At 39.5% G+C, this 12289-nt stretch overlaps 1 protein-coding gene across 4 annotated transcripts; it reads right to left on the bottom strand.

Moving 5' to 3' along the window:
* Window positions 1-671: 671 nt before the first annotated feature.
* On the bottom strand, window positions 672-12173 carry LOC125897477 (microtubule-associated protein RP/EB family member 3-like). 4 transcript variants are annotated; one of them, XM_049590826.1, is made up of 9 exons: window positions 12063-12173; window positions 8606-8671; window positions 7471-7598; window positions 7231-7376; window positions 5798-5957; window positions 5624-5665; window positions 4478-4614; window positions 3710-3859; window positions 672-2208 (listed from the first exon to the last, which is right to left on the bottom strand). In XM_049590826.1, the coding sequence occupies exons 3-9, from the start codon at window positions 7589-7591 to the stop codon at window positions 2140-2142; spliced, it is 825 nt and encodes a 274-aa protein (XP_049446783.1). In that variant the 5' UTR covers window positions 7592-7598; window positions 8606-8671; window positions 12063-12173; the 3' UTR covers window positions 672-2139. The 4 variants fall into 4 exon arrangements, with proteins under 4 accessions (XP_049446783.1, XP_049446782.1, XP_049446784.1 ...); XM_049590825.1 differs by having other exon boundaries at window positions 7471-7595; XM_049590827.1 differs by lacking the exon at window positions 5624-5665 and having other exon boundaries at window positions 7471-7595.
* Window positions 12174-12289: the final 116 nt, after the last annotated feature.

Raw genomic sequence — 12289 nt, 5'->3', positions numbered from 1 at the left:
TCTCCTGCTGATGTACCATTAACTGAATGTCAATGTTTGTGCTGTCAATCTGCAGCTTTATCTGTCATTTTGTTTCTATATTTTGACCTGATGTTCTTCATTGTTGAACAGCTGCTCTCACAGATGTGCTTCCAAACATGCTGGCCATTGAGAGTGCAAAATCAGGCTTATATATTTACCCCAAACTCCTGAGTACACCAGAAATGTATCATCTCATTCCTGTAAGCTCTCTGCATTTGGCTCCACCTTCGACAAGTGCCAGGACCAGTTAAACCATTGGGCCGGCTGCAGTTATCTGTCTGGCTGCCGTCTGTGGAACAGACGGTGAGTTCTGGCTGCAGTGTCTCTCAGAAGAGGTACTTAGTGTCGCTCAAATGAGTCACTTAGTGTTTGGCACAAACCTCCTGGATCTCTCTCAAGAGCTCTTCTGTTAAATATGAGTGGAAGCTTAACCACTGACCACAGTGGACATCCTACTGGGTCAAAATGTTAATCTTAAGCAAATCAATTACACTTTTGTTTCCTTGCCGTTACAGCTCTCTCTTAGTCCCCAAATATGTTTTCAAGTGCAAATCATTTCTCGACATTCCTGTTACAGTGTAAGTGTGTGTTAGCGATGTGATTCACACGGTTAATAAGAACTAGACAAAGACATGAGCACACACAACAAATGGTTTGTGACTTTTCTTGAACATCAGAGCTTTATTTCATTCTAGCAGTAACTCCAAATGATGCAAGTTTATCACATGGCTGCCATGGCAACAAACGGTGAGAGAGGGTCTGATGTTTTGTTCTCTCCGACTGGTTCAACTACTGTCAATCACACTCAGTCTGGCTGTCCATCACAGTAAACCACAACAGTAGTTCCTTGGCAGCCACTGTGGTGTTTTTAACGCGTTGCAACAAAACTCAATTAAATACGGCAACAGAATAATGATAGCAGCTAAAATGTTTAACTCAATTAACACAGTCAAACATTAGTATTTAGTAGTGTCTGTCTGTAGTGTCTTACTTTTTTTTTTTAATGTTTTACATTTGTTCATTCATAGAATTCAAAGCCAGATAAATAACTCTTACACTGACGCCTCCAACTTGGCCATTGAGGAATTCAATGCAAATAAAAAACAAGCCTCTTTAAAACAAATCTACAAAGTATAAAATTGCATCTACCTGTATCTTCACTGTATGTTGGCATTTTGGATCATTTCAGTCGGTTTGTTTCGCTACATTTAGTGCAAGACCTTCAATTTATCCAAATCCAAAACCACAATTCTTTTTTCTCAGAAACTGTATAGAGCAGATTTTAAAAAAAGACAAATAAATAAAAACATAAATATATCATGCTATCTCATTAACAAGCTGTCAAAATAAGTCATTAGCAAACCCCGTCTGGTGGGATACGATGAGTAAAAGCAGACATCTTCACCTGGGAATGATGACTTCTCTATGCATGTACATGTGAGCAGTTCAAAGTCTGTGATATGTCCCGGGGGCTAAATATACGTTCACATGTGTCACAATATGAAATATGCTTGAAGTACTTGTGCAGGCCTCTCCCCTATGGGGCGTATTTTATAATCTCACCTTGTGAAATTAACAGCCAATATATCCTTTAATTGGTCACATTGTGTGGAAACATTGTGGGTTTCATATATAAACTCTGCAGAGAACCCTGATGCATGTGTGCGTCCGTGTGGTCACCAATCAAAGTGCATGGTGAGAGAAAGTGACATGCCTCTTAGAGACAGACAGATAGCACTGTTGGCTTCCGACTGTCAGTGCGGGATCCCTGTAATCTCATTGCTATTAACCATAAACCATTCTAGCAGGCTAAACCAGCCCCGCAGTGGAGCTGTCTCCTCGGGTAACAGGTCAGAATACGTCCAGTAAACCAAGCCAGGCTGCTGGGCTCTAGTCCAGACAGGTCTGGGTTAAGTGTCCTTTGCTAGTAAGAGTTTGGGAAGCGAGGCTGTGCAACAAAGTCGTCATGGATATGGACAGCCGCAGACAAGATGGGGGTAGTAAGGGAAGGTTGTAAAAAATAAAATAAAGGGGGAAAGAGGGGTATTGTGACAGTAATTATCAGGTAGCTTAAAGGGTGAGAGGTGAGGGGAGGATGACAAAGAGAGGGAAAAGAGTTCAGAACTCCTCCTGGTCTCCATGTGCCCCTTCGTCAATTTCATCCTCATCTGGAGGTGCGAACCCTTCCTGCAAGAGAAGGCTGAGGTCAGTGTGTATCAGCATGAGAAATCATAACATTTGGGTTTTTTTTGAGGATTTTGAGCATCTTAAACCTGAGCTGGCAATTGTCGGAACAGTGGAGATGACTTTTGTGAGTTTTATGTTGTTTCTGGTGACTTTGAAGTATGTTTCACGATGATAAAATTTCTGTTTGTCTGTTTTATAAAATGCTTCGCAAAGCTCTGGTACCTGTTTCACTGTCTGCCACTGTACTAATAACCATGCGCCCAGAACAAATATGTTTTATGAGGTCACTGTGATCTTGACCTTTGACCACCAAATTCTAATCACTTAATTTTTGAGTCCAAGTGAATGTTTGTGCCAAATTTGAAAAAAATCCCTCGAGGCATTCTTGAGACTGGGATGTATATTTGGATAGACAACACAGAAAACATAATGCCTCCAGCCTCCTTTCCCTGTCTGACTTCATTCTCAACCAACAGTAGAAATGTACCTGTCACAATTTTATCTCAGCACCACACCTTGAGTTATGTGTTGAGTCATCTAGGCTGAAAATGTATTACTGAATTGTGGCACTTCTTTTATATCATATGAAATGAATGCCTTAAATTATTTATTCTACTACATATATATTACTGATATTACTGAGGTCTGCTGCTAAATTCAGCATTATGTTCCACTCAGAAGAACTCCGCTTCATTAATTCAGCAGCTGTAAAAATGTGTAAACTCTCATTAAGGCAGACCAGCAGGGATTAGCTGTGCAACATCACGTTTATTCACTTTACATGGCGCTTAAACTGATAATGAATTATGTTAAATGTTGCCAAATGTGTTAGTGTCTGTTTATGAGTCGTAAGAAATAACAATCATCTTTTAGAAGTAGATGTTTAACATAAGCTCACTCGGGCTCTGTTAAATTTGACAATATGTTACCAGAACAAGGCAAGCTAATTACAAACAAGCTTGGTTAAAAAGCAAGATAACCAGTGCTGTAAGAAGGCTGAGAGAGATGGCAGAGGTATGTTCATGTTGTCCCGTCTGAGGTATAAGAGGTGGTGTGTTCCTAATGTTTTAATTTACAATCACTCCAGGAAAGAGTAAGAGTAATAGGAAAGAGTAATAACTCACAAAAGGTATCATGAAGGCTAGGAATACGGTGGAATAAGTTGCCTCTAGAAGTATAAATAAGTTTGTTTGCCACACTGAACTCTCTTCCTGAATTTGGAAACGTGTTCTCAGATTACCTGTGCAACCTGATTTCTTGTCTACATAAATGTATTGATTATGGTATGAATCTGGTATTGGGTTCAGGTTGAATGTACTGTGAAGTACAGTAACTCATCATCTTACTGGTGTGAAGAGTGTTACTACTTTTCGTAAGTGACTATGAAATATGTTTCAATGTATTTTCCAGCGCACACTAATGAGTAAGTGATGACAACAATGACAAGTACACACACTCTGTGCATGCATGTGCTCCATTTGTGTGATTTGACTGTGCTTACCTCTGTAGCGTACAGTACATCTATGATTTTGCTGAGGATTGGGTTTTCACTTTCACTTTCCTGGCAGATGAGCTCAATGTCTCTCAGCTTTCCGAAGTAGAAGTCCCTCTCCTTCTCCAGTCCGTCTACGGTCAGCTTCATGTCCAGCAGCTATAAGCAGAGAGAGGCAGGTCAAGCAGCGTGTGAGTATGGGATAAATATATACCAAAAACAGATAAACAGCACAAGGGTTACTGTAATTAAGATACATAAAAAAGAAATTAGGGAGAATAGAAATAGCGATACAAAGTTGATTTGAGGACAAACATCAGGTAAAAAGTGTCTTTGGAAGGGCGAGTGTTGTATTGCAGCATCAAATAAAGCTTTAAAAGCACTCAGATTTCTTAATTGTTGATAAGCTACTTAATATATCATTTAGTTACCAGACTTGAAATAATCAACAGCCCGTAACAATGTGAGAATATCTTAAGCCAGTTCTGACAGACCGGGCAAAGTGACCTTGTCTTGTTATTTCATTATGACAGAGCAGTGCTGGGCCTACTGAGACCCATTTGGTATTCTCAATATGATGCTGCTTGTGCTACAAAAGGCTCTTAGCGTGAAACGAGTGTCGTGGTGCAATTTTGAGAAACCTCATGAACACTGGAGGGTACTATCAGTCATGCAATTTAATGTGAGACCTGTACAGAGAAGCTGGTAACCTGGAACCTTGGTGAGGTGTCTTGGTCTGAAACTAAAAATGGCCTAACAGATCATAGCAGTTGGTACCTGCTGGTTGAGCTCTATGAGCTCAGCGTCTCCTCCATTGCGGGTCATGGGAGTGGTCCTGCGGGCTGCTGCTACGTTGATCTGCCTCTGGGGGGTGGGAACAGTCTTGGGTGCTGTGGGAGATGTTCTCATGGGGCCTGAGGGACACAAACACACACGCGTTTACATCCGCACTCGTTTGGATGGGTGTTTAGGCTGCATCAGGCTTTTCAGTCAGCCGTTAGTCTGTCTGAGGTAACAGATTTGCTTCATTTTAACCAATGCAGCTGTCTACACTGGGTTTGTAATAGCTCATGCTTTACTTGCACTATATATGCGTAAATGAGAATGCTTTGGGTCTCTCTTACTAAGTACACAACTGCATATTTGGCTGCAAGCTCTGTCAGACACTTCTGAATACACAGAAGTATCTTGGCTGAACAGATGCAGTGCAGACGATGAGAAAAAAACTTACAGCTATTGTTGTTGTGCTGCTGACCTCCTGCTTTCACTGCAAGTGGAAACTTAAAATAACCCAAACTCTTACCCTAACCTGATCCGAATTCTGAGCTTAAAACCTTAAAGCCTAGGGTCCTAAATGTCGACAAGCCCCTACAAAAAATGAGGACAGGCAAAATTGTCCTTGCTCAGCAAAAACGTCCTCTGCATCAAGGCCTTTACAAAAAGTGATTTTTTTTCACAAAGATAAAAGTACAAAAGATAACACACAAACATGCACAACCACGCAAAGATTCAGCCTTATTAGGATGACTTTGTAGTGTGCTTTGTTTTGTTATCTTAAAGGGATGCTTTGGATTTTTTGAAGTGGTGTTGTATGGGTTACTCATTCATAGTCAGTGTATTCCAGACAGTACATGTCTGTCAGCACACTCCCAGTTTGGATAAGCAGGAAGGAGTATGTCCACAGAAGCTAAGCAATGTTCTGTGTGGACGTCAAAAAGGTATTTTAGCCACCTTTACCAGGTTGCAGCCCGTTTACTGCAAAACATTTGCTTCCCATCATTGCTAGCAATGTTTGTGTAGTGTAGATTTTGACCCAGATACAATAAACAAATCCATAAACAAAGTAACACAGTTTGAATGAAGGTAAGAAACTCTGCAAGCTTGACACACACACACACACACGCTCAATGCAGGGGGTGTTACCTGAACGAGAGGGTCTTTTAGGTTTGTGGACAATGGGTTCACCTGGGTTAGAGGTGAGGATGTGTTTGCATGAAGAGGTGAGAGCAATGAAATGAAGCCTTTGAGTTCACACACAGCTGATGGTGACGAATGTATATGTGTGTGTGTGTGTGTGTGTGTGTGTGTGTCTTGTACCTGGGTTAGGTGGAGGCGGCGTTCCCTCCTGGCCCTGCCGTGACATCAGAGGGTCGTATTCTTTCCCGTCATAGTTGGCGTCGAAAAACTTCTTAAACCACTGGAGGAACTCAAAGTTGTCCTGGAACTTCCCCTTCACCAGCCTCTCTACGGGGATGATCTGAGGGAGACACAGCAGAAGATGGAGAGAGAGATGAGCTGAGGGGTCGATATCGTCTGGATATTGGTTTTGTAAACAGCAAAAAGACCTGCGTATGGATCTAAAACAAATACTAATACCTGAAAAACACTACTGTGATCAAAATGTCACTGTATGAAATTACAAAATCCAATGATGAAAGTTGGGGATAACATGATAAATAGTTCTTCTTTATCATAATTTAGAACACAGCAGCTTGCCTTCTCACTTGTTTTAACAGATGACATCCCCCCAATCCTGGCAGCACATCTGGGTCAGACCCCCCAGCTCGATGGTGGAAATGTTGACCCCATATAAGTCAGTTCGCAGCCTTAGATCCACAGACGGTGCCCTTCTGGCGTTATAAAGATGAGGCTCAAATCTAAAGGTGACCGTGCTTTTGCCATCAGGGGCCACTCGGCTTAAGAAATGAGGCTTGCAGAATCAGTGACCTCTTTTAAAACCCTTCTTAAAACCCTTTTTTTAAAAAATTGTTTTTATGTGATGTCATCATTTTATTTACCTTTTAATTCTCTCTTGATTACCCCTATTGTTCTTCTTATTATTTTGTGTTTATTGATTTTATTCTTTTTATTGTATTGACTTGAACTGATATGTTTTTATTGTTTTTATCTTTATTTCTGGTAATCATCTGTCTTGTCTTTAATTTGTTTTTGTGTCTTCTCTTGTTATATTGCTTCTGGGGTCTCTTGCTTCCGCTTTGACTTGTTTATCAAAGCCCTTTGTCAACTGTTTTAAAGGTGCTATATAGATAAAGTAATTGCTATTATCATCGATTATTATACTATTATTTTGGGGTGCCCCAGTGGCCATGTTTAAGATGCTGACCATGTAATCACATCTCCTGTTTAAGTGACTGTTGCTGCATGTGACACCTCCTACAACTCCCCTTATTACTGTCAAAATAAAGGCAGGCATACCTAAAAAAATAATTAACATAAGATAATATAATTTTAACTTTATTAAAGGCAACAGAATTGATCCAGTATTGCTCCACAACTCCAGTATGCAGTATGTGCTGTCAGGGGTGTCTTTGACAAGAGAGCTTCAGTGTAAAGAAAGATCAATAACGATCTTTCCTTGATGTATTTTATGTCACCTTTCATATGTCAACAACTCTGTTAACCCAGGGGGACAAATCGAATCTGGTCTGCATGTGTGCATGTTTATGAGTGTGTTTGTGTGAGTGTGTGTGTGTGTGTGTGTGTGTGTGTGTGTGTGTGTGTGTTCTCACCTTGTCCACATTCATTCTCTTGAATGACGCCTGTAAGACCTTGAAGTTATGGATGTATTCATGTTCCAGTTTAGCATTGAATTTGACTTTCTTCATTAATATGCACCCTGGAAACAGCATGTCCATGAACTGACAGTACGCAGCACCTATGAAAAAAAAACCCCACATATTTACTTTCAGAGCTAGATATACACATTGAATTTAATCACAAGGTTGACATAAAAAAATGTGTCTTTTTACCAGAACAGAGTTGCTCGATCTTTGTGTACGTGAGCTGCAGAGAGTCGTTGACCCATGCCAACATGTCATGGCGACTCAGGTTCTCTATGGTCATAGAGGTGGAGTAGACATTCACCGCCATCCTCCTGCTTTGCACACACACAAAAACAAACAAACACATTACATGAAACAGCTGAATGATAGAATTCTGAAGGCTGATGGATACTTATAGTTAACAGTTTAATTATCTATGCAGCTTTAGTTGTGAACTTAAGATAAAAAAAAGTGTAGAAACGACTTACAACTACTTTACTCTACATAAACAAGAATATGTGCATATATTGTTTAAAATGTTCTTCACTGGGGCGCCGGTGGCTTAGTGGTAGAGCAGGCACCCCGTGTACAAGGCTGTTGCTGCAGCGGCCCGGGTTCGACTCCAGCCTGTGGCCCTTTGCTGCATGTCACTCCCTCTCTCTCTCCCCCTTTCACGCTTTTCTGTCCTATCCATTAAAGGCTAAAAAGCCCCAAAAAATATCTAAAAAAAAAAAATGTTCTTCACTATAATATGACACGTTTTGAGTCAATTCTTTCCAGTTTGTTATTTAATCAGTCCTTCTTTTTGTGGCATATTTGTGCAGCCCATATGTCTCCATCTTTAATTTGTAGCTTTGCATCTTTTGCATCACCAAATGTGATAAGTAAGGGAAGCTCAGAGGTCAGGATGGCTGAGCAGAAGGAAAAAACTGCATTAGAGGAGACACTGCCAGGAAGAAAAAAGTTTATAATTCTGTACTGTAACATTACTAAATCTGTGGCGATCATGTGACACAAATATTTCCACAAATTAAGATAAAACAGTAACAGAGTTATTAAAGAATTGCTCAATTGTGACAGGAAACAAAGTATTTATAGAAAATAAACCTTTTAATAAACATTCTTTTTGAAGATGGAAATATTCCCATTCAAATCAATGTAGCAGGATCAGAGCAGCGACATTAAACTGAAGTTAAATGTCACTATTATTATCTTGCAAATGTAAGACACTTAAGTAATTGTGCTAGTGATCTCCTATTAAATAAGGTGTCCTGCCTAAAGGGTGAGAATCATCTGCCGGAAGGCCAAAACATATACCAAAACAAACACACACTTTACTCACCTGCGCTGGGTGTGTGTTGGTGTGAACCGTTCAAATCAGGTTGTGGTGGACCACCTTACAGAAGACCTGGAGACAGAAAGCAGTTAAATGTGAGATATTAGTGATGCTAATTTTATTTCCTCTTCACCTGCACTTCTATTGAACTGCCTAAACAGTTTAGTGTCCTGCTCAAGAGCTCCTCCACAAGGTCACAGAGGGAAACGCCACAGATAAACTAGCAGTCAGTCACTAGTTCACTCACTGGGTCACTAATCTCTGCTTCAGTAAATCCCTTTAGCCCAGGTCAAACACGCTGTCACTCATCATGGTGTATAAAGGCAGCTGAGATCACCAGCAAAGGGATCCAGCAGGAATAAAAAAAACTGTACAACAGCGATTCATCACATGGCAGACTGAGATAAGGAAAGATCCAACAATAACAAAGCATTTCCTGTGAACTGAACACGGCACACCAGGAAGATGCTGCTGATTTGGCTATGGCTGGTGAAGCTGCAGGTTATACCACTGTCTCCTTTTAGCGCTGAAATCTATTTTCACTCATTTAAGACTACAAATTAGTCACTGAAGGTTTATTTAAGAGTCTATTGTGCTCCCTGGCGGTCTTGTCCACATAGGAGACAAACTGTGCAGATAAGAACAAACACCTATCTGTTCACGAAGACCTTTTTAGATGTGTTGAAGACAAACAGTCCATTATTAACAGATTTAAACAGAGTACCAGCAACAATACAACCACTGGCTATTAACTGTTAGCTTACTTTTTAGTTAAATACTTATGAGTAAGGGTCAAACAAGTGTCAAAACAAACATGAGAAAGAAATATGCTGTTCCAGCTGCTAAATGTTTCCTACTCTTGTGTTTCTAAAATGACAATGAAATTAATCTCTTTGGGTTTTGCACAGTTGCTCAGACAAGACAAGACGTTTGAAGACATCACTGAGGACTCTGGGAACTTTTAAAGGGAATGTTCTTGTTTGTTAAAGACCACACAATTGATAAATATATTTATAATTAAAATAATTATTAGTTTATCTTAAGAAAAGTGTCTAACAGACATGCAAAACCTGCTTGGTGTGTCAGTGATTTTATAAAAAGATGATTGACTAGACCTGAATGTAAGAGTGTAACCCTAAACCTGGACTTTCCCAACTGACAGATCCCGTTTCCAGAAGGTTCTCCAGATCTTCAACACAGCACAGCACTTGTTTATATGCATCTAGCTCCTGATTAAAACACAAGTCTGTCGTAATAATAACGTGTAATTCTTAAACGCTTTCTCTTTCCTTAAAAATAGGTGCATTAAATCCAAACATCTATGGCTGTTATTGAACTGTTACATCTGGCTTGATACTGTCAGTGTTGATTATTTTTGGTTTATTCAAGACCATTTTTAAGGGATCTGAACTCTTTTTAAGGTTGTTTTAGGTATTTTTGGAAACTCTTACCTGCTTTTAGCATCTTAACCAGGCATTGTTTTTTTTTCTCTTTTATGGTATGTGGCAGTTGTATTCACCTGTGTATGTTATTTGCAGTGCACCTGTAACTGGAGCTGAAACAGTTAGTCTACTAGCTAACTGACAGAGAGTGTTCTGGTAACTATTTTGATAATCAAATCAATGACATGCTAGATATCTAAAGTGAAAATGACAAAGGATCTACTTATAGCTTCTCAGATGTAAATGTCTGTAATAGTTTCCCCACAGACTTCTGTGGAATTAAACTGAATATGGTGACATTTCATAGATAAAACAATGAATCTAGGAGGCAATTAATAAAATAACTGTTAGTTGTTAATTGCAGATGAGGTCTAAATAACATTTTGTGGCCCTACCTATATACTGAAGAGTCACCATGTTGATAACAATTGCTATCAAAATAAAGTGTGTGATGAAGTTTGATAAAAATTGAAGAATCTGATGGGTCAAAACATTAACATACTTCTTGTATTGCTGCCATACTGCAGTAGGCTATTCATATTGTAAAGCTGCTAAATCAAACAAGCAGAACAGGGAAAATCACAGACACACTTCTGCACATATACACAGAAAAAAAGCTCCAGGATTACAATTTATTGACATTTAACATTATATTTGACATTATAAAGAATTAATTTCATGAATAATAATAATAATAATAATAATAATAATATTTTTGTTTAACAGTTTAGATTTTTTTCATATTATCTGGCCACATTGTATGTCTTCATTTATGAATATGGTCGTTTCCAAGCAGACAAAGACAGTTAATAGTCATAAACAGCTGTGTTATTAGTATGAAGACACAAAAATAAAATGATGTAAGATAAGACAGAGCTGTATTTTTATCTTCAAGGAAATTTTTGTGCAGCAGTTACAGCGCAAAGTAGGCAAAAATTCAATATATAAAGAGTTCAAACATAAAAATATCAATAAGTAGATACATAGAATCCACCAAAATACAAAATACACACATTATTAAGGTCTACATAAGGATCTAATGTTACTCATATCCCAAGTTGTGTCATGGTGAGTGTATGTAAGTTATACAATATCAAATTTCAAGTACAGGTAAGTGCATATGTTTCATTCAAAAATGTTCAGTAATTATGTCCATAATATTGCAAATTATGTCATAAAGTTGTAATGATTGTATATATATGTATTAAAAAATCTAAAGGTAACGTTGCACCCGACTGAGTTAGCTCAGTTAGTTTACAACTGATCTATTTCAGATTTCCAAAATGTGCATATAGCATAAATATCTTAATATATAGCATAAGTAACTGATGAAATTTATGCAGTATATTGAAGTGTGCTTCCTTTACCTTACTGGTTATAGAGAATCTGAGAGAGTCTGTCCAAACATGATTGTATCACCATTTAAAGGGACTCTGACCACCAGCTAAATAGCCTTAGGTTGACAGTTATTGCACGTTATGATGCTTATTCTTATCTTCATCAGATATAATGAGGTCTAACCGTTATAAAAGTACGTTATGACAGATGTAACCCCCCTTGTGTGTTAATGACTAACTCCAGAGCCCGGTGACGGTCAGTTTCACGGCTCAACCGGAGTGTTTTGACAGTTGACGTTACAGCTGCGGTCGGTGCGACAGGCACTGCTGCCACTGCGTGACTGCACTGTAACGCTGCTAGCCCCCAGCTAACACTGCTAGCGTCCGTCGCCGCTGGCTGCTGGTTGCTGAATTTAAAGACTTTCCACCTGGTTTAATTTCACCGTAGCGACATTAGCTAACTCGAAATACACTTAAGTGTAACTGAAACGCGACTTTTTGTTTCAGCCTACCGTCCCCCTCCTCTGAAGGCCTTTGCGATGGCACACACGCACATTAGAATAACTGTCAGCCACGGGACGACACAAGTATTTATGTGGGGCGTAAATGAAACAAGCCGTTAAATTAACTGATTTGAAACGTAAAGAAAGACATTTTGAGTAAAGACGAGTTAATAATACTCACTGAAGTGCGACACTGCCCCTCTCACAGCCGTCCCGTTGTCTGTGATGATGGGCTTTTCCGTTGCTATAACCCCGACTGTTGCCTCAGCAAGCTGCGCGAGACTGCGTTCCCACCTAAGCCGCTGGCGCAGTGCGCATGCGCGGGGCAGTTGCAGGCGTTTCACATTGTTTTTGATGAAACTGGTGTCCCCGTGGGCGGACATGATGGGGAGAAGGTACGACTGCGGC

Source organism: Epinephelus fuscoguttatus, linkage group LG11 (genome assembly GCF_011397635.1).
Source record: "Epinephelus fuscoguttatus linkage group LG11, E.fuscoguttatus.final_Chr_v1".
In the NCBI taxonomy this organism is placed as follows: Eukaryota; Metazoa; Chordata; class Actinopteri; order Perciformes; family Serranidae; genus Epinephelus; species Epinephelus fuscoguttatus.
The sequence above is the reverse complement of the archived record's forward strand: the minus strand, read 5'-3'. Positions and strand labels throughout refer to the sequence as shown.

Coding starts and splice junctions, on each gene's coding strand:
- LOC125897477 (XM_049590826.1), bottom strand. CDS start 7,591: ATGGCGGTGAATGTCTACTCCACCTCTATGACCATAGAGAACCTGAGT. Junction 7,377..7,470: donor GATCGAGCAACTCTGTTCTG/GTAAAAAGACAC, acceptor TTTTTTTCATAG/GTGCTGCGTACTGTCAGTTC. Junction 4,615..5,623: donor TAAAAGACCCTCTCGTTCAG/GTAACACCCCCT, acceptor TGTGTCCCTCAG/GCCCCATGAGAACATCTCCC.